General features: G+C 40.7%; 1 protein-coding gene across 8 annotated transcripts in view; it reads left to right on the forward strand.

The window, feature by feature from the left end:
• The window catches only part of LOC126212970 (zinc finger protein 724-like), a 132,344-nt gene that overhangs the window by 26,414 nt on the left and 83,207 nt on the right, over window positions 1-22,723 (forward strand). For 7 of the 8 annotated variants that reach the window (XM_049940496.1, XM_049940498.1, XM_049940494.1 and 4 more), the window contains 2 exons: window positions 6,637-6,729; window positions 7,760-7,849. In XM_049940496.1, coding sequence (XP_049796453.1) covers window positions 6,637-6,729; window positions 7,760-7,849 — 183 coding nt within the window. The remainder of the gene's footprint in view (window positions 1-6,636; window positions 6,730-7,759; window positions 7,850-22,723) is intronic. The other variant, XM_049940497.1, reaches the window with a different exon arrangement.

The raw sequence follows: 22,723 nt of genomic DNA on the forward strand, positions 1-22,723 counted from the left end.
ATTAACTTTGGTGGCGCGCATTGATGTTCAGTGTCAGCTGTAATTGTACCGAGAGTTTGACTGCATAATTACACCATTTGACTAGGAAAACTGGTGGAGAGTAAACCAGCTGTGAATTTGTAGTCTAGTGCACATAAACAAGTAGTCATAGCTTTTTACATCAAGTCATTCCTTATTCCTGTTCATTATAGTGAAAAATTTGCTTTTAGTTTTGGGTTACTAGGACAACGACCATGGGTGTCCAGATGGCATATACATGAGTTGTTTTTTGTGACTTCTGAAGGATTGCTAGTGGTGCAAGCAGAACGATTATATTTATTTTTATTTGTGTGGATGTAGGACAAATTCACAATTACATTCAAATGTAAAATAATTAAATTTGTAACTTACATAGCATCCATAATTCATTACATAATGACTGTGACAGTGACACTGGAGAGAAGCAGAAAGTCCTCACGATATCTTACATGTTTTATATTTTGTACAATAATGATAGGGCATTGTTTTTCAGAATGAAGGAACTTTTATAATAAGGAAAACTAGTAGACCTCTTGGCTTCACCTGGGTATGCATTTACTCCAGTTCTGACCACCTTGACCTCCATTATATTTCACTCCATTCTCTGTACATGTCCCTCCCCTCTCCACAGGGGCCTTTTAGAGTGATTCATTAGCTGAGAAGGTCAATGTGATGGTATACTGATGCCGTGTGAAATTGTAGGTCCCCCTGGTGCTTAAAGTGTCTGGAATTTGGGCATGCCTTTGCATTGCAGCACTAACCCAATCTCTAGAGATTGTGGATGAGTATCGCTTGCAAATGCTGTGTTTGCATCTCTCCCCTTCTTTGTCCACTGAGGAAAACACCACACACCTTACCCATCAGATTACACTGTTTTCTAGAGAGTGAAGAAGATACAAGAATACAAGACTCATGACAAACCTACTGGCAAAGAGGCCAAACAGAACTGGAAGCCTTGTTCCTCCCTCATCATCACTACCCTGGATGTGTGCCCAGATCGGCTGACATCATTGCTGACTGTAGTGCTTTTGCCTTTCATGTCAGCCCTGACACCCCGCCACATGGAGACATCAACAAGGCAGTCCAGAATATAATTACAGCCATTCATTTGGCAGCTGATTTAGCAATCCTCTGTTTCTTGGACCTGCTCTGACAGAAGAGAGTACATTGGTGGTCATCAGATATTGTAGAGGCCATTAGTGATAATAGGTGGGCTCTCCAGCACTATAAGTGGCACCAATCAATGGAGTATGTTATTTACTTCAAGTGGCCTCATTCCTGGGTCTGCCACCTGATGAAATGATGTAAACAAGAATGCTGGGAGCAGCCTGTTTCAACCATCAGACAATAAACCTCTCCTTCGCATGTTTGACCTAAGATATGTTTCTATATACACCAGGTGTATCTGCTATTGCCTTGAAATTGCACTCTTCACTGACCCAGACACCATTGCCAACATTTTGCCCTGCATATACTAGAGTCTCAGCATCTGAGATTTATCAACATGTTTTTCATGTTCTTAAGCAAGGGGTGGAGTAAAAGCAATTATCTTTTACTACGTGCCACCTGGAGCTGTATAAAGCTCAATTCATTGAGTGGGAATTCATAAATGTCCTTGCCCTCTACCCTGATACAGCCCCAGGGCCCGGTCACATCGACAACCAAATGATCAAGCACCTATCAGTGGATTGTCACCATTATACCCTGGCCATCTGTAACTGGATCTGGACCAAGAGCTAGTGCCAATCACAATAATTAGAAAGCATCATTGTCACAGTGCTGAAACTGGGTAAGCACCTTTAGAGATAAGCAGTTATCGCCCATTAAGTTTCACCAATGTTCTCTGTATATTGCTTGAATGCACAGTGAGCTGACAGCTGTGTGGCTCCTTCAGTCTTGTGGTCTTCTGGCTGCATCACAGTGTGGTTTTTGGCAAAGCTGTTTCACTACTAATAATGTGGTTTGCCTGCAGTCTGCCAGCCAGTCTGCTTTTGCCCAGTGTCAATGCGTTGTAACAGTCTTCAACGACCTGCAAAAGCTGTATGACACCAGCAGGTGACACCATATCCTTGATACCTCATGTGAATAGGGTCTCTGGGATCCACTCCAAGTTTTTATGTAGAATTTCGTGTCGCAGTGTATGTTTTGGGTTCTAGTTGGTGCTTCCACAACACTCCCCATATCCAAGAGAATGGAGACCTGCAGGGTTCTGTACTGCATGTCCTTGTGCTTCTACAAGCCATCAATAGCCACCTCCTGCTGTGACGTCATCAGTATCACCCTCCCTGTATGCTGACTACTTCTGCCTCTTACTATTGCTCCTCTAGTGTGGGTGTCACTGACTGTAGACAAGGCACCATTCAAAAGAAATGATCATGGGTACTCATCCTTGGCTTTTGGTTTTCAGCTGCCAAAACTCATGTCATGGTTTTTTGTCAACATCATATGGTTCATCTACAACCAGAACTTTATCTTGATTACAAACTACTCAGTGTGGCAGGAACTTACTGTTTTTAGGACTGGTCTTTGTTTCTTAGTTGACATGAATTCAGTCTTTTGAAGTGTAAGTGAAAGTGCTTGCTGCACCTCAGTACACTTGGTTGCCTGAGTAACACCAACAGAGGTGCAGAGTGCACTACCCTTCTGCAGCTTTACAAAGCCGTGATCATACTGTGTCTTGGTTATGGGAGTCTGGCATATGGTTCGGCTTTGCCCTCAGCATTGTGGATACTGGATCAGATACACCACTGTGGGGTTTGATTTGCAACAGGAGGCTTTTGAGCTAGTCCTATGGACAGATTACTCATGGAGGCTGGGGTCCAATCATTGTGTACCAGGTGCCAACAACAGCTTCTCAGTTGTGCTACCTATGTTTGCAACTCTCCTAAGCATCCAAACTATTGTCCCCTCTTTCCAAACGTGGAAACCTATCTCCCACAATGGTGGCCCAGATCAGGGATTATGATTGCAGTCCACACCCTGTCCCTCCTCTCTGAATTCCAGTTATTTCTTCCTCCATCTCTCCTCTGGGCCCACTCATGTACACCTCTGTGGGGAACCCCTTGGTCACAGCTTTGTCTTGACTCATGAGGTCCAAAAGACATGGTCCCTCCTGAGGCCCTCTGCCACCAATTTTTCTCCATTTATGGACATCCCAGGCTTCAGCAGTAGTCTATACAGATTGCTTGATGGTTGCTGATCACATGGGCTTTGCTTACACTGTCATGGGTCATACTGAACTGCCTTCCTTGAGAGAAGCTTCAGTGTTGTTAGCCATCTCTCATGCTCTTGAGCATATCCTTCCCTCCAGTAGTGGGTCCTTCATCTGCCACAACCTCTTGACCAGTTTAGAAGCTCTCACCCAGTATTACCCTCAGCATCCCATGGTTATTGCTAATCGGTATTCCCAGTATGCTCTTGAGGAAGGTGGATGCTCAATGACGATTGTTTGGTCTCTGGGTCATGTTGGGATCCCTGGGAATGAACATTGCTGGTAGCTAGGCCAATCTGGCTACCAGTAAACCAGCTCTGGTGATGAGTATTCTGGAAACAGACCTCTGATTGGTATTACACCATCAAGTTTTAGGAACCTGAAATATGGAATGGATCACTCTAACTTCAAACTACCAGTGATAAAGAGGACTAAGAATCCTTGTAGGTTCTTCCATGCAGGCCTCTCAGAAGTATTCTACTGTCCTTTGCCAGCTCCACATCAGGTGTACCTGACTGACTTGTGGTCATCTCTTCCAATGGGAGGACACACCCCACTGTCGTCATTCCCATTCAACAGCAGTCTACATTTTGCTGTACTTTCCATCCTTGCTATTGAGGCCCATCGACGGGTTGGCAGAACACTCTGTTGCCTCCTCTGCACAGACCAGGCCGTGGCTGTCTGGGATTGGTGGTCCAGCCCGGTTCTCACCCTACCCTACCTGCTCTTTTACACTTCTTCCCTGCTGTCACATAGTGTTAGACAAATTAATCTTTCGTCTCTGTACTTCTCTTGCCCTGTCTGTATTGCTAGTCTTTTGTAGGCTGTTCATGAGTAGAGTACCTCTGGTAAGTGGCAGGCACTGGGGGATGTATGTCCTCTCATTGCATTCTGCTCTCTGCTGCTTCTGGCTGCTCCCTAAATGAGGCACCTTGCCTGTCTGCCATCCTCTGTGTTCATTTTTTCCTTTTGTCCCTTATATCGGTTTCACCGACCTCTCATAGACATTAGGGTTTGCTTCCTCTGAATTGTGTGTGGTAGGGTCTCTCTTACCTACAGTTGTGTAGACCCGCCTGCCTGTTTGAGGAAGGACAGATGACCTAGTAGTTTGGTGCCTTTAAGCATTCAATCAGCCAACCACCTCTGTCCATCTGCTACCCCTCTCTGTCCATCTGTTTCTGCCACCTCTCTCTCTCTCTCTCTCTCTCTCTCTCTCTCTCTCTCTCTCTCTGTCTGTTGTTCTTCCATTCCACTCTCCACATCATCCTGCCCACCTCCATAAGAGGTCCCTGCTCCCCTACTCCTCTCACTGCTCCCCTACTCCTCTCCCTGCTCCCCTACTACCCTCCCTGCTCCCCTACTACCCTCCCTGCTCCCCTACTACCCTCCCTGCTCCCCTACTCCTCTCCCTGCTCCCCTACTCCTATCCCTGCACCCCTACTCCTCTCCCTGCTCCCCTGCTCCTCTCCCTTCTCAGTATTTTAGTCTAGATAGTAAGTAATACGTGTATCTGGCTTGGTTGTAGTCGAACCAGTGGTTTAGGAGGTGATGTAAAACGCATCCACTTTTGTAGTATGTATGGTTACTGTGTATGCTGGTAGCTGCTTGGTATGTAAGAAATAATTTTGATCGATATTTCGGGGTCAATCGCTTACTGTTGTGCCTGTCTTCAAGCATAAACAAAGCTTCGACTCCAAATATTTAAATTGTGGCACCACATTTTCTTGCTGCATACTTCTAATTGTTGAATATATGTGATTATTAGTGTTATGGCCATGACAGTTTCTACACAAGATCTGTTCGAATGTTTCTCTCTCTCTCTCTCTCTCTCTCTCTCTCTCTCTCTCTCTCTCTCTCTCTCTTCCTCTCCCTGCTCCCCTACTCCTCTCCCTGCTCCCCTACTCCTCTCCCTGCTCCCCTACTCCTCTCCCTGCTCCCCTACTACCCTCCCTGCTCCCCTGCTCCCCTACTCCTCTCCCTGCTCCCCTACTCCTCTCCCTGCTCCCCTACTCCTCTCCCTGCTCCCCTACTCCTCTCCCTGCTCCCCTACTCCTCTCCCTGCTCCCCTACTCCTCCCCCTGCTCCCCTACTCTTCCCCTTCTCCCCTACTCTTCCCCTTCTCCCCTACTCTTCCCCTTCTCCCCTACTCCTCTCCCTGCTCCCCTACTCCTCTCCCTGCTCCCCTACTCCTCTCCCTGCTCCCCTACTCCTCTCCCTGCTCCCCTACTCCTCTCCCTGCTCCCCTACTCCTCTCCCTGCTCCCCTACTCCTCTCCCTGCTCCCCTACTCCTCTCCCTGCTCCCCTACTCCTCTCCCTGCTCCCCTACTCCTCTCCCTGCTCCCCTACTCCTCTCCCTGCTCCCCTACTCCTCTCCCTGCTCCCCTACTCCTCTCCCTGCTCCCCTACTCCTCTCCCTGCTCCCCTACTCCTCTCCCTGCTCCCCTACTCCTCTCCCTGCTCCCCTACTCCTCTCCCTGCTCCCCTACTCCTCTCCCTGCTCCCCTACTCCTCTCCCTGCTCCCCTACTCCTCTCCCTGCTCCCCTACTCCTCTCCCAGCTCCCCTACTCCTCTCCCTGCTCCCCTACTCCTCTCCCTGCTCCCCTACTCCTCTCCCTGCTCCCCTACTCCTCTCCCTGCTCCCCTACTCCTCTCCCTGCTCCCCTACTCCTCTCCCTGCTCCCCTACTCATCTCCCTGCTCCCCTACTCATCTCCCTGCTCCCCTACTCATCTCCCTGCTCCCCTACTCATCTCCCTGCTCCCCTACTCATCTCCCTGCTCCCCTACTCATCTCCCTGCTCCCCTACTCATCTCCCTGCTCCCCTACTCATCTCCCTGCTCCCCTACTCATCTCCCTGCTCCCCTACTCATCTCCCTGCTCCCCTACTCATCTCCCTGCTCCCCTACTCATCTCCCTGCTCTCCTACTCCTCTACCTGCTCCCCTACTCCTCTACCTGCTCCCCTACTCCTACTCCTCTCTCTCTCTCTCTCTCTCCCCTCTTCCTGCTCCCCTACCCCTCTTCCTGCTCCACTCCTCCTCTTCCTGCTCCCCTACTCCTCTTCCTGCTCCCCTACTCCTCTTCCTGCTCCCCTGCTCCCGTTCTTCTTCTTCTTCCTGCTCCTCCTCCTCCTCCTCCTCTTCTTCTTCTTCCTGCTCCTTCTCCTCCTCCTCTTCTTCTTCTTCCTGCTCCTCCTCCTCCTCCTCCTCTTCTTCTTCTTCCTGCTCCTCCTCCTCCTCCTCTTCTTCTTCTTCCTGCTCCTCCTCCTCCTCCTCCTCCTCCTCTTCTTCTTCCTCCACCTCCTCCTCCTCCTCCTCCTCTTCCTGCTCCTCCTTCTCCTCTAAGAGAGAGCCATTTGGAACAAGACACAGAAGCCTTGATCATGTAACTTTTTTGCTTTTTTTCAGTTTCTTGAAGACCCATTAAAGACTGAAGGACCTAGTGTTTCGGTAAAGCAAGATCCCGAAGTGAAACAACATGCTGATGGATCAGAGCATAATGTAAGTTTTCACACAAGCACTTTATTGTGTAGGAAGTGTAGTAAGAATGCCATGACAGAAATATGGGCTTTCAAGCTAAATTATGGATGGTGTGCTATTGTAACCTATGATACCAGCTATTTTCAAGAAATTTTGTGGTCTTCCAGTTGACTCTAGTTAGATGTGTTATTTCATGTTTATCACCAATAGTATTTTAACAGAACTTGTAACAAGCATATTTTTATGAACCATTACCCTTGTATTAATTTTTTACTATGATGGTATGTAATGAATGCATTAAGTACATGTTTGGTATCAACGGAGCAAGAAAGTCTTCCTCTTGGAAGAAACTTAATCTCATTATATGTCTCTGTGTCACAGTGCTGTAACAGAAGATCTGGAACTATGATATGTGTTGGGGTATAGTTTAGAGTTCCCAGTCACTATTTACTGTAATATTTACATTACTGAAATCCTGCAGTGGCTGTATGTAATTCCTTCTGATTTCCCTCCAGTACACATGACATAAATGTGAATGGTTTCCCAAAGAGCAGGCACTGAAAATATATGGTGAAGAGCAAGAAGCTGTGTAAATAGCATTAAATTTTGTTAATTTTGATGATAATGTAGAGAATGCAATAATCATTTGATTAAACACTGAAAAGCCCTCTTATTTATTGGTTTACAGCTGGAAGATTATTGGGGTTTCTCTATTATCCGAGTTTAATTTTGAAATGTTGCCACACCCCATATATCAGGTTTGCATATGGGAGTATGACCTCCCGATAGAGCAGGCCATAGTGCCACTGAAATCAGAATGGATTATGTGATAGGAATTGAAAGTGAAAGTATGCCAAATAAATACTACACAATGGCTGATAGCAAAATCAGAGACAGTAGAACTGATTTGGATGAATTGTGACACTCACTCTTCCCAGTTGATTAGAATCTCTGCAGAGTTGGATAATATTCATAAGAAAGGAATATTGAGAACTGTGTCAGAAGTTAGCAAGCAGTTATAATTCAGCATTTTTTTTTTTCTTTCATGCAGTCTGTTAAAGATCCATTTGGAGTATCTTGGTCCACTGATTTTATCAAGGAGGATCCTGAATTGAATTTGGAAATCGTCACTGAGGATATTGTAAGTATTCACATCTCTAATGTATTGCATGTAGTCAGGTAATGAGTCTTTTGCTAATTGTGTAGAGTAAAGGATGTATTACAGTGGAATTAGCACAGATTGTCAGTTTTCTGAAACTTTTTACTGTTCGTAATTGTAGAGTATTCTTTTACTCCTGAACTTGACTTTCATATCATCTGTTATGTGCTGACTGTTGTAAACAGAAGTGGAAGGGGACTGGTTGCTGGTATAATCCTGTTTTCTGTAGCCCTTGTTGATATCAACTATATTGTATAATGGCTGTGTGTGATGGATACAGTAAATTCACATTTAGATGAAGTGTAAGTTCTAATAGTGTGGGTCATTTGAGAAATATTCCTCCTTTCAATAACCTCTGCTAAATACAATTCAAAAGAACATTGGCTGTTCTTATCTTTTGTCGAATCATAGTTATTCGTGAGTTTGTCCCAAAATTTTTGGTTTTGAAAAAGAGAGAGAATTTGTGTTGCAGATCAGCCCTGATACTTTGGCCACAACCTGTACATATTGTGGCAGCTCCTGTGGTACTTGTTGTATTAGTTATAAATTTTTTAGTTATAGAAAAGCTCTGTGTATGGCTTTTGGTTAATGATTGTACAGAGATGAAGCCATGTATGACCTCACAATTCGAGTCCTGGCAGATCTAAAGAAGAAAGATTATTTGCCTAGATATGTTTTATGACCTTGCTAAGGGAAAGATGCTCACATTGATAAACATGTCACAGAAATAAAATTAGAGAAAGACTATACAAGCTTACAGGTCAAGGAACCAAACTATCATGCTAGTGACAGCTCACAGTATGTAAAGGAGTGTAGCTGATTCACAGCTACCAGACCAAGACTTAAGGTCACAGAGACTCATATTATGCCATTTTGAACAAATTAAAGGGATGCATTGGCATCAAAAGTAGACAGGACAGTAAGTGGAACACAAATAGTGTTGCTCCACAAGAAGGGTTTTACAGAAATAACACCACGCATAGTAGTCAGGGATGTGCAAATCAGAAGATTGGCCAAAACAATGAACTGTAGGGTGTCCTAAGGCATAGCTGTAGTTGTCAAAGTGGCTAGCTTGTAGTTGGTGACCAGTTACCATGAAAATACAAAAGGCAGTACTGGCCTTCATATGCAACCCAAGAGGTCATAGGTCGTACAGGATGCCCCCATAGCACACGGGCAGAGGTGCAGAGATAATGCCCTCTGCATGGAGTGCTGCTGTCAATGCAAGTGTGGAGAATAGTGTGTTGCTGGTTGTGTGGCCTGGAAAACCATGTCATGTGGTTGGCACTGAAACCACTGATGTGTACCCCACTTGTTACTTTGAAAAGATGTATGAAATAGTGGTAGTCACCTGAGCAAATCTATGAATAGGATGTGTTACCACAACAGTGATCATGTGTAGCACATGCAGTTGTGCAGTGAACATCTTAGCTCTGTCATCTGGAGTGACATGCAGTCTAGGGCTTAATCATGATGCAGAAAAATAGGGCTGATCATTTTGATACTGGCACATGGCCAGCAAGACAATGTATAAATTGCAGAATTGGGAATTTTATTAGGTAATTGCATGAGAAGCTAGATTAAGCTTTGTTACTGTACTCATAAGTATATGATTTACAATGCACACTGTGAATCTTTTCTGAAAACCTGTATGTACTGGTTTCTACATCAGATATTTGTTTGTCAGGCTTAATTCTCATGTGCATACATTGCATATTATCATTTCCCTGTGTTTAATGATTTTTGTGATTGTAATTGCTGTCATATGTGAAGATAGCATTAGCCTGAAAAATAATAGTAAGAGACACATCACCTAGTGAATGAAGTCATGAGATTAGATGTTGGGATCAAGAAGTTGCATTGATTTTTATCACTTGCTTGGTGTTGAATGGTAATTATCGGTTGTTTTTTAAATTTATATGAAGGTTTGGTGATCTTGCAGACCAATGTATGAGGTGCTACTAATTGAAAGCCCATATTCTGCATTAATGTTCCAACAGCTAAATGTCATGAGCTAATGTGGCAGTACTTAAAAAATTGAATGTGGAGGTTGTCTTGTAATGACACATTGTTTTAGAAGTTTAAGACATAGCCTCTGAACTATAGTATTTTTTGAAATGCTGGTTGTGTCTGTGCCATCCACTTGTTGCATGATACAGTTGAGGAACTAGACTGCTGATGGCTTACTTTTCTCATGTAGAGTAATTTGTCCAGCTATAGTGAAGATGAAGAAAATTGAGATTCGGAGATGTGATTGAGATGGGGAGAATCATCTATTTCAACCATCAAGTATTGTAAGGGAAAGTGGGTGGCCGAAATGTGGGTGGGAGCAAGTGTCCTGGGAAATAACCCAGGACTATGCAGTGATTAATTGGAGAACACATTGAGTATCAAATTGTTGTATGTTCAGATAACTAGGAGAATTAGCCAGTTCCATTAGAACAAAGGTAATTTCTGAAAAAGGTAGTATACAATGGAATGATATTGCAAAGAAATAGTGAGCTATGGAGTGAAATGAGAGCGCACACAATGTTCTGCAGAGTCATTTGTATGAGTGTATATGGAATGAATATGTAATGAAGCATAAGTATATTTTTCATTATTTCATTCAGTGAGTTGGGTCGCTTAATATTCTGTGTGTAGATTATTAGGGTGTATTATTTTTTTTCTGTTTTCATTGGTTGTAGAGTGGATGAACAGGTATATTTAGTTTCTAGAAGATATTGTGTATCTAAAAGAAAGTTCAGTACTATGTTATTAGCCACTCTTGTGCTCATCAGAATATTTTGACTCAGAGATGCAAGTTCCACTTAACTTTGGTCTTTGTGTTGAATGGGTTTAGACTTCAGCAATAAGTAGACAGCTGATACAATTTCTGTGTAAAGGTGTATTAATTGTTTGTTCGAGAAGCAATCCAGAGACAAGCTGCTAGATTTGTTACTGGTAGATTCAAACAAAACACAAGTGTTGTGGAGATTTTTCAGGAACTCAAATTGGAATTCCTGGTGGGAAGGTGATGTTCTTTCAAGGAATGCTATTGAGAAAATTTAGAGAACTGCCATTTGAAGCTGACTGCCAAACTGTTCTGTTGTTTCCAACATACATCGCACATAAGGACTATGGCGATAAAATTTGAGAAATCGGGGCTGATATGGAAGTGCACATACAGTCTTTTTCCCTTGTTGTATTTGCGAGTGGAATGGGAAAGAAAATGACCAGCAGGGTTATGGGGTACTCTTTGCCATGCACCATTAGGTGGATAGCAGAGTATTAATGTATGTGGAGATACTAGATAAAATAAGTATCTGACTAATGTAGTAGGAGGAACAGTGATATTTTTCATAGTAGTAAATGTGCATCTACATACATACAAACTAATCTAGTAGTAATTCCCATAATTAGCAGTGTTAGATTAGCATTAGTCACACTTCAGAGGTAAATTCCTGTGGGAGAAGGCTACATCGTATTTGGTGGGTAGCCACCTAGGTGTCAATGAGTCGGAGCATTGGCAAACACCCATTCTTATGCCAGTTCATAAGAACAGGATCAAACAAGATCAGATCAGTGACATTGCAACTCATAATATTAATTCTCTACTTAAAATAGGAAAATAAAGATTTGATGGATGACTTAGAGAAGCAGAAAATTTTAGAAACAGGACTCCAGGAAATAAGAAATACTACAGAAGAACCATTCAAATCACTAGGCTACAGAATTTACAATGGTAAACCTGGAATGAGGGTTATGAAAGAATGTCCCCAATTTGGAACTGGGTTTATAGTCAATTGAAAACAATAGATTTGATTATTGATTTTCAAGCCACCTCCCCTAGAATTGCAACTTTGGGTTTAAAAATATATAACAAAATTTATATCATCGTTAATGCCCATACCCCTACTAATGAAAAGAATTTTCTATCAAAGAGAAGGAACAAAGTGGAAAAGTTTTGGGATCTCCTTGACCAAGCAATAAACCATGTAAATATTAACATTGTTAAGATCCTGTTAGGGGACTTCAATACTCAACTCAGAAGAGAAAAGAAATACTGGGATATTATTGGGAAATAGGCTCCACACAAACAAATAAAAATGGTCAAAGACTTCCTGAAATCTGTAGGAACACAAATTGATCTCAAAGTACACATACTTCAAAAGGAGGCCAAACAAATGTAAAACTTGGAAACATCCTGATTGGGGAAAAGGAGAATGGCAGCTGGATCATGTATTTATGGACAAATTCTTCCACAGAGATATCTATAATGTTAAAATTCTCAGGCAACAAGCAGAAAATTTAGCCCCATTGAACGCACCTAATAGACATGTCTGGTGGATCTCAGAATATGACAAAATTCATAATGGAAGACATTGTGCATGGTTAAAATTTCAAACACACAAAACAGAAGAAGACGCAACCAACCTAAAAAATATCAAGCAAAAGTTCACACAAATTATCAGGCAAACCAAGAGACAATCACAGAAAGATCTAATCAACTCAATAGAAGAAAATACCATAAAACCAATTTCAGAGACATTTTGCAAAATGTTTGGAAGAAAATTAAGAAAATTTACCCCTGCCACATTAATGCTGAAAAGGGAAGATGGAAAAAAGCCACATAATGACAAGGTAAATGCTGAAATCATGGCAAAAGCATTTAGTAAATTTTTAAATTGTGAAAAACCCCAGGAACTTGTAGCAATTAATACACACACACACACACCCAAGACTCCACCTGATCTCATAAATCCTCCAACAATTCAAGAGGGGGAAACAGCTCTCAGAGATGAAAAATTATAAGGCATGCAGAGAAGACCATGTTTTTGGCAGATATGTGGACATATGCCAGTGATATAATTCAAACATCCTTACACATAGCCCTAACAAAAATCTGGATAACAGACTGCACATAGATTTTCTCCACAATCCTATACAAGAGGATCAAACAGCAAATAGAGGATGAATTAGGTGAATACCAAGGAGGCTTCAGACATTGTAGAAACTGTGCAGAACAGATCATCACTTTAAAATTAGCCATATCATATTACAAGAAACAAAATGAACCTCTTGTAATACCTCCGTGGACTTTAAAAAAAGCACATGACTGTATCCATAGACTTTCAATGTTAAAAATCTTAAGAAATTTTGGGCTCCATACAAAAGTAATCAAATTGATAGAACTCACCTTAACCAACACTGTTTCATATGTCAAGTTTATCGAGGAACTCTGTGCCATTCGTCATAAAAGCAGGTTTAAGACAAGGAGATTGTTGGGCACTCTTGCTGTTGATCTGTGCTTTAGAATTATGATGGTGAAATGGTACAAGATTAACCCAAAGAACATCAAAATTGGAAGATCCAAAAACAACACAACTTTAAATTGTCTAGGATTTGCTGATGACCTTGCTTTCTTGTCCAACAGTATTCAGGAAACCAAACAAGTTATCTCACTACAGGAACTAGCGCAGAAAATTGGTCTTGAAACATCCTTCGAAAAACCAATCATCATGTTAACTGACCCAACACTCATAAACAAAATTGGCATAGGAAACCAAGAAATCAAAATTGTAGATAAATTTGAATTATTGCGAGAAATCAGAACATATAAACTCTGTGAAAAGCCAACATGGCATAACAGAATAAACAAATTGACTACAGCACAATATATCACCAAGAACACCTATGACAAAAAGATCCTGTCAATAGCAACAAAATTAAAACACTACAAAACAGTCACTCAACCAGAAAAAAACATACACAAGTGAAACCATCTTCAAAACAACTAACACTGCAGAAATAGACAAAATACTCAAAATAGGGAGAAGAATCATCAGAACATGCATCAACTACTCATACCAGAAAGATAGACACTGGAGAGTAGCTACAAATGAAACAGTCTTCAAGGAAATAGAACTGGTAATGAGTACAATCAGGAAGAAAGGATTTCATATCTTGGACATGTAATCAGAACACCAGAGAACAGGATCATCAGTAGGCCAATAGAAAAATTGTGGAATAGTAAGTGCAACATTAAGTGGATTATAGAAATAAAGGAAGATATGAATGAGCTACAGATTACATTTTGAGACCTAAGAAACAAAACTGACAAAATCAGGAAACTCACAGACAAACAAACCAGACTGCAAATGAGAATCAACAGACAATAGGAAGGGTGATTCCTGATGAAGACAGAAGAATGAGACCTGAGAGAATGAACAAGTACTGGGCTGAAAAATTCTTTGTAGAAAGTTTGCTGGAGTGGTCCAATGAAGGCCATAAAATGGAAATAATAATTTATTATTATTTCTTTCCTTTCTCAGACGTTATGTCGGGTTAAAAATGGAAAGTGACGCGGACCTTGATCAAGTGTGACTGTTTAACTGTATGGTATATGTTACATTGCATTTAGGAACTTCCAGGTTATTATAATTATAATAATAATAATAATAATTATTATTATTATTATTATTATTATTATTATTATTGCAACTCAAGACAAATTAAGGTTATCATATCTTACTGAAAGAAATTCGACCTGTATAAGCAATTCCTCAGGGTGTTTAAAATCATCAGATTTCACAAGGCTATAACTTTGTCATAAAGATGCAGAATTGGGGTCAGTTTTGTACTGCTATAGATACCTGAGAAGCCTTTATTTACAAAGAACTGAAGATTTTTCCCATTGTGAACAATTTATGTGTGCACGTACGACATCAAGATGCTTTTCACAGCTGTCTTTAGGATCAGATTCGTCATTTATTGATCACAAATATCAAAACTCTTGACACATTTAAGCATCCATGCAATAGACTTCATCCATGCGTTTGTAATCATGTCAGTTTAGGAAACTCACTGCTGTTGCCATGTAGCAGCATAGTTCAAAGTTGTTGGAAGAGGAACCACTTAGGTGGAGCCTTTCACAAACTCCCACCAATAAAAAAGGTAGCATACTGAGAGACGAAGCAAATTTCAAGGTCAGATCTGCAGCCCCTTATAGTTAATCAATCCCTCTGGCACCTTCTTGTTAAGAAGTGCTCTTTCGCGCAGGTTTCAATGCAATGGTACACCACCCATATGAAAAATTAAGTTTTTGGTCATTTTTTCATGTCTTCTGTTTTTGGCCCTTTTGTGTGTTTCCTAATATTTTCCACTCCCATCTGTTTGTTACAGAATTCCCTATTCTTCAGATTCAGTTTAGTGTTAATCTCACTAAACTGTTCATCACATTACATATGTTTAATAATGAATTGTGATTACTTACATATGTTTAATAATAAATCATGATTACTGCCAACAAACTTCCTGTCCTGTATTGCACAGAACATTACCCTTATTATTGTTACAGCTACCAGTTAGTCTTATCCCTCGAGGACTAATTTTATATGTTTTAAAGCATTCTGAAATGACTTGCTGCTGGAAGAAGTAGACAGTTGGTCATACACTAAATGAAACACACTGCATAAAATTCCTTTGTGTCTGCTTGGATTTCAAATTTAAATGGGGTCAACAAATCAGTAAACTTGTCAAATAGTTTTCCGTAGTGACATGTAGGTGCAAGATTCCCTAGGTCAATGAAGAAGTTTGTGCAAGGTGTTCACATCACATTCCTACTACAAGGTTGTATAGGATAAATCCTAATGCCCTATAAGATTATCCTATAGGATAGGACTGAGTGAAAGCATGCTAGAAAGCATTCCTGCAAGTTGACACTCAGGAGGAACACTTATAATTGCAAGGCAGAGAGATATGAGCTTTTTAGTTAACTTGTTCTCATGCTGGTGCCTCGTTAATTTATTATCAATTCAAATGCTTAAGAACTTCACTCATGGATTTTCATCCAGTGTGTCATTGATATGTCCTATCTATAAGTCATTTGGATTTGCAAGGAATTGCATGATGTTTGTTTTTGTAAGTATAAAGGTTGAATTTTTGTGCTGTTGCCTGTAAACCAGTTGCAAGCATGTTCCATTATTCTTCTGGCTGTTTCTACTATGAATGTTTTGTTTTTTTTGTTGCTAAGCTAAGATTTAGTTCTTGTAAGCGTAATTCTTTAAACATCATAACACCCTAGTTTCCTCAGGTAAAGGGAGATCAAGGTTGTAATGTGATGCCAGTAAGTTTTCTCCGCTTCTACTGCATATTTCAGTCATGCTGTGAAGTCAGCACAATATTTTACTAATTACATGATTACGACCTTTACAAGAAGAGTTCATGCTTCTGTGATTGATTTGACCATTCATCTGATAAAATTGATGGCTGGTCAAGTATACACTTCCTGACTGAGTGCCATGGATCTAATTTCAATGGTCACTTTTTCTCCCCAATGTTTTCAGCTACTGTTAAGAAATTGTCTTCATGGCATGTTCACTGTTGGTCTTGGAGTTTATATATTGTCATTTGGAGATGCTGAGTGGAACTATAGTCACTAGAAAGTGGAGTGCTAAGTTGAGAAATAGGAGCACTGTTGACATACTCATCTGCTTGGGTTCTACAGAGGGGTAACAGCAGTGGAGGCAGCCAGAAACATTTGTGCCCTGTTTCTGTTTAATGCCATTGGACAGAGCTTTGCAAGAAAATGTTTTTTTATTCTAATGAGACTTCTTTTGCTGTTAGTGACTTACATTTGCGATTTGATTAAGATCATTTAAATGCATTAATTCACAGTGATCCATGTCATTGTACTTGAGAACAGACAAATTCGATGAACTTTGATCATTTCATGAACTTCTGACATTTGCGTGTAATGGGGAAGACTCAAAAATAGGGTGTGTAGGTACCACATGCGTTACACCAAAATCAAAAAAATTTATGTCCATCTGTGCTTGATTGTCATCAGTTGGCTTGTGAACAACACTAACCATTCCTGCCCTGTATCATTGTGCTGATCAGACATGGTGGCTTTGTGCTAAAATAAGGAAAAAAGAGAATGGTTGAGCCCAAAGAAAGCAGCAACAATAAGCATCCATGAAAGATGTTGTTGTTCATCCAGAGTGGTTTGCTGTGAATTGCTTCCTCAAGGTGTAACCACTGATTACTGCTGAAATTTGTCAACAACTGAGATGTGTTGCAGATGCAGTACATGAATGGCGACTAGGAAGACACTACTCCAGGATAAAGCCCGCCCGAAATATGCTACACTGACAAAAACAGTACACATGAGTTGAATTTTAAAATCATTGCACCCCACCTTATTCACCTGATCTAGCATTCTCATATTTTCTCCTTTTCTGCTCTCTATTGAACAACCTTCAAGCAACTTCCTTTCCAGATGAAAATGCGCACTGAACCTAGCTCAACAAGTTCTTCACTTTAAAAACCATGTGACTTCTACAGTTACAGATACAAAAAGTCACCCCAGCATTGGGAGACTGCTGTAAATAGTGAAGGAGAACATTTCATTGATTATTAAGGTCTCTCTTATTTGTATCTGTAGTGTCTATTAACTATTAAACTTACTGTAAAACATTATGAACCATACAACAGTCAAATACTTGCTGCAGATGGATGCATATGCAGAACTTTTTTTTTACTGGTCAACTGTTACCTTTCATCTGTGTCTAACCAGTATGTATAATGTTCAAAATAATACTTGGTCTGTTGAGCCCAGTGTCTGGGTACAGATATGGCAAACACAGATAGGTATTGTACATATCTTTCCGAATGCAGTTAACTCAGTGCATGTGTGCTAGGTTTTCGATGATGAATATTATTGTCTTGAGTTGTCAAGTTTATAAAAAATTTAATATTTTCTCAAAATAATTCTGATCCCCAAGTGAGATGTGGCTGAGAAAATGTCAGAAAATTTTTTATTTCTTGTCATAAAATGATGTGGCACTGTTGAGAGATGACTGTAATCTGTGCACCATTGATTCTTAGAACATTTTGAGTAGTAGTGTGTGGGTCAGCTGTGTTGTGACAGTCATCCAGCATAAAAGCTTATTATTCTTGTTTTGATATGTTGGTGTGGACAATTTTAATGAACAACACAGAGAGTACATTGATGTATTTTGTAGGTTATCAAATTATGAACATGCTTCTAAAAGTAATTTTGTATGAAGAAAATATAATGAAGAATTGACAGAACCTGTAAAGTAGTTGATAAATTTGTTTACATCATTGTAAAAATGACTGAACTACTAAATATCCACCAATTGGTGTTGGAAATAATTTGAATTTTTTGTATGATCAGTAGGCCTGGTAGTTGCAGCAGATAGAGATACAATTATTTCTTAATGGAAAACAACAGTATACTTACTTATTAAAGGTCAGTTGAATCAAAAGTACAATTCAGCTGAGGATAGAGTGATTAAAAGTTTCCTCTTGGGCAATCGCAAATATGCAAAATGAGTTTTTAAATTGTTATACTAACATTTCCTTTTCTAAATGATTGACAATGTGTTCACACAATTGGCTGTGTGGAATTAAAGATAGCTACTGAAAGAATTTTTTTAAAATTACTTTTAAATCGGAAATTATTTAAATAACACCATTCCTTTAAAATACAAATACATAAGGAATGTGTTAAATTAGGCATGCAATTAGTGTACCTAAAACTTGAAATCTGAAAGATAAAAGTAAAAAACCTAATTGCATTTGGGACACAATAGATTCTGTACAGGACTCATGCCAGACTTTTTTTCCTTCGAAAAATTGCCTAAAAATTTCTGGTGTATCTTATACTCAAAACTAATATAAAAATAGCCAATGAATTTTAAAATTTAAGTATGGTATTGTAGGGCTAAAGGAAATAAGATGGCAGAGGAATGGGCAGATAGATAAACCTAAATACTCATTGGTATATAGTGGACTACAAGAAAGAACAGCCCAACTTGGTACAGGTTTTATAATAACTAGAGAAGTTAGGAAAAGCCTTCTAGAATTTGAACCCATAAATGAAAGGATGTGCAGACTCAGACTAAAAGGTAAATTTAGGAATATCTCAATAGTTAATTCACATGCACCAACAGAGGAAAAAGAGGATATAATTAAAGAACAGTTCTACGAAGACTTGGAAAAAGTATGCTGTGCAGTACCTAAATATGACCTGATGCTAGTAAGAGATTTTAATGCAAAAATAGGGAGGAATGAGCATCCATATGGAGTTTCTGGAAAATATTCACTACATGAAGAAAACAATGATAACGGAGACTTACTATGCCAATTCGCAGTAAGGAATAATATGATTATTAAAAGTACCCACTTTTCACACAAAAGGATCCATCTGGGTACTTGAGTCTGCAGCCAATGGAGTAGTCAATCAGATTGACCATATTTTAGTGATTGCATGCCACTCCACGTTAGTTACGGATGTACGGAGCTGCAGAGGAACAAACTGTGATTCAGACCACTTTGTGATGAAATCAGTCTTGAGAGAGAAACTGTCACTAACAAATGGCAACAGAATGGGAAAGATGATGAAATGGAATACAAACTGAACATCCCTGATGAAGTACTAAGCAGAAAGTTGAGCAATGAAGAGACCACAGTAGGAGTAGATGAAAGGAGGAACAGGTTTGAAAAAGCCATTGAGGATGCTGCAAAGGAAATAAGACATAAGAAGGAACAGAATAACCCAGGAATGGTTTCATGTAGATTGCAGGTCAGCAATAGAGGAAAAGAACAGGGCAAGAACAAAAGTGCTACAGAGAGAAACCAGAAATAATGTGGAACAATATAGAGAATTAAGGAGAAGAGCTAACACTGTGCAAGAGAAAGGAAAGAAAGTGGAATCAGAAGAAATTTCAAAAACTAGAACAACTAAAGGAACAGAGTGAAATACGAAAGTTCTTCCATGCCATAGGCGAAATGAAGAATAGATTCCAACCAAAAACAGTGGCCTGTTCCAGTAAAGATGGGAAAATGATAAGGGAGGAAGAACAGATAGTGGGAAGATGGGCAGGTTATTTCAAAGATGCACTAAGCACCAGCCTAGAAGATGAAGAGACAGCCACACAGGAGAGAAGAGTGGAGCTGGAAGTTGGCTTTCTTGCCTCATTGGTTTCATTGTCAACACTACAAGGTGTATCCCAGGCTGTGCACAAGTCAAAAAGCAATCGAGCCCATGGGGAAGACAGCATAATTGCTGAATTAATAAAAACTGGTTGTGAGGCTGTAATAAAGGAACTGCACACATCAATATCAGATATATGGGAAACAGAAACTATGCCAGATAATTGGAAAATTGGAGTAATAGTCCCCATTCATAAGAAAGGGGACAGAACAGCATGTGAAAACTAGAGAGGTGTAACACTCCTAAGTACGGCTTATAAGATCTTCACAAATGTATTAAACGAAAGGATACAGAAGTGTGCAGAAGGCATACTAGGGAAATATCAGTGTAGCTTTTGACCAGGCAGAGGAACAACTGATCAAATATTTGTGATAAGACAAATGATGGAAAAGTTCTATGAATATGATATAGATCTGCATTTCCTATTCATCGATTTCAAACAAGCCTTTGACAGCATAAATCGGCAAGAACTATACAGAGCACTGAAAGAAGCTGGTATATGTGCTAAATTAATAAGACTAATCAGACTGACAATGACAGAAACAAGAGCAAAAGTAAAGGTTCTTAGCAGAAAGAGTGAAAGCTTTGACTTTAATAAAGGTGTGAAACAAGGGGATAGTCTCTCCACTGTCCTATTCAATATAGCCCTGCATAGTGTAGTAAATAAAATCAACAAGAGGCACCATATTTATGAAAACTAGCCAGATATGTGCATACGCTGATGACATTACTATAGTAGGAAGAAATACCAATACACTCCTAGAACATACTGGGCAATGGAAATAGAAGCCTTAAAAATTGGCCTCAGAGTAAATGAAAACAAAACAAAAAATGGTTATGTCCCAATTTGAGGCCAGAAGAACCCCTAAAAACCTAAACATCAATGGGAAATGCTTCAATGGAGTGTCCTCTTTTAACTACTTGGGAGCCCTAATAACAAATAACAACAGTATTGGAAAGGCTATAAGGGAAAGAATACAAGCAGGAAACAGAGCTTACTTTGCAAATATGCAGCTTTACAAAAATAGCCTTGTTAAAAGAAAAACTAGTGCTAATATATAATTCCCTAGTCTGCCCAGTTATCACATGCAGCTCAGAGGTATGGACGTTGACAGAACATGATAGAAATGCACTAAGAAGCATTGAGCAGAAAATACTACGCAAAATCTATGGGCCAATAAGGGAGGAAGAAGGCTGGAGAATATGCTACAATGCTGAATTAATAGAGTTAATACAAGGCAGGGACATAGCAAAATTTGTGAAACCACAGCGAATACGATGGCTAGGACACTTGGAGAGAACGGCAGAGGATAGAATTCTGAAGCAAATGATGAAAGGTATGATCCATTCAGTCAGGCAAAAAGGGAGACCTAGAAGAAGATGGATCGACGAGGTAATAATGGATATCACCAAATGGGAGTCCAGGGGTGGAGAAGAGCAGCAAATAACCAATAAGTGTGGAGGAAGATTGTTGAGGGAGCCAAGGCTCACCAAGGGCTGTAGTGCTACTACATAACAAGAATATAAAAATGTCCATTGTTTGATTTAAAATTCCCGACAGGCTTAAAAAGGGCCATATATTCAATGCTGTGGGAAACCTCTCTCTATCTGGCAACACTGGATTCAACTGGCAGCAGCAGTACACTGATGCGATGAACACGAGTTGTGGAGCTTCACGAGTTTACTAACACTCTCCCCCTCCTGCCCTGCCATCACAGATCCAGAACACTGTCTAGCTTATGATGTGTCACTGCAGTCTGCAGTGCCAGTGAACTTGAACTGAAAGTGATTTGTTTTATTGGAAGCAGAAGAGTATTTTTTAGTACTTTCCTAGTGGAAAAAAATACATGTTTCATATGATGTGGGCTATAAATTGAAGGTAATATCATCAGCAGAACAATATGGAAACAGAGCAGCTGAGTGGCATTTTGGTCCTCCTCCATCAGATAGAGCCATTCGTCATTGGCTTGCTAGTAAGGAAGGACTGAAAAAAAGACTACATGTGCAAATTGAGGACGGAGTGCAAAATGTTCAAAACTACACTGGGGTCAAAAATTAGAGCAACAAATCAAAACTTCCTTGTCCTGTGTTTAATTCACAATACAATCCTACGAATTGTCAACCCCCCCCCCCCCCCGGGGGTCCACAACTCTTTTGTGGATACGTGTGTAGCGAACACGGGACCCCGAGCTAATGTGGCCCTCCTTCCTTTCCGGGCTGCATAACTTCCTTTTCCGCATCTTTCCCTCTCCCCCATCTTGGCCCCTCCTCCCCTCACCTCTGGCTCTTTCCTTCCCTTTCTCCCCCGTTGGGAGTATGGTTTGTGCCTACGTCTGGAGATGAACGCTCGTAAATGTACCGCATTCTTCGCCTTCTCTTCTTGTCTGGCTTCATCCTTCCTTTGTCCTTCTCTTTTCCTTACCTCTTCTCTTTACCTTTTCTCTGCTGCGGCGTTTCAGACCTCTCCTCTTTCCTTTCTCTTTCTTTGTTTTTCCCTTTCCCTTTCTTCCTCCCTGTGCGTGTCTGAAGGCCGACCCACGCATTTTTGTGCATAGCCGGTGACTGGGTAACGCGTAATTCCTTGCCCCAGGTAGACAGGTAGGACACGTACGTACTCCCTGCTAACGGCCAGGCCCAGGGAGGGGTGATTACCCGAGCTGATACCTTCCGAAAGTGCCGATTGGTCCCTCCGTCTGTTTGTCGGGAGGTGTGACCTGAGGTGTGAACAATCACCTAAGGCGGGAGTGCCCTCAGTGAGGGCCCCCACAGGGGAGGAGCGCGCCATCGGAGACGCCGGTAATCATGGGGGATTCTTCCGCAATGGTTTCCTCACCTTCCACTATGTCTGCTCA

The sequence above is a fragment of the Schistocerca nitens genome, chromosome 11 (assembly GCF_023898315.1).
Source record: "Schistocerca nitens isolate TAMUIC-IGC-003100 chromosome 11, iqSchNite1.1, whole genome shotgun sequence".
In the NCBI taxonomy this organism is placed as follows: Eukaryota; Metazoa; Arthropoda; class Insecta; order Orthoptera; family Acrididae; genus Schistocerca; species Schistocerca nitens.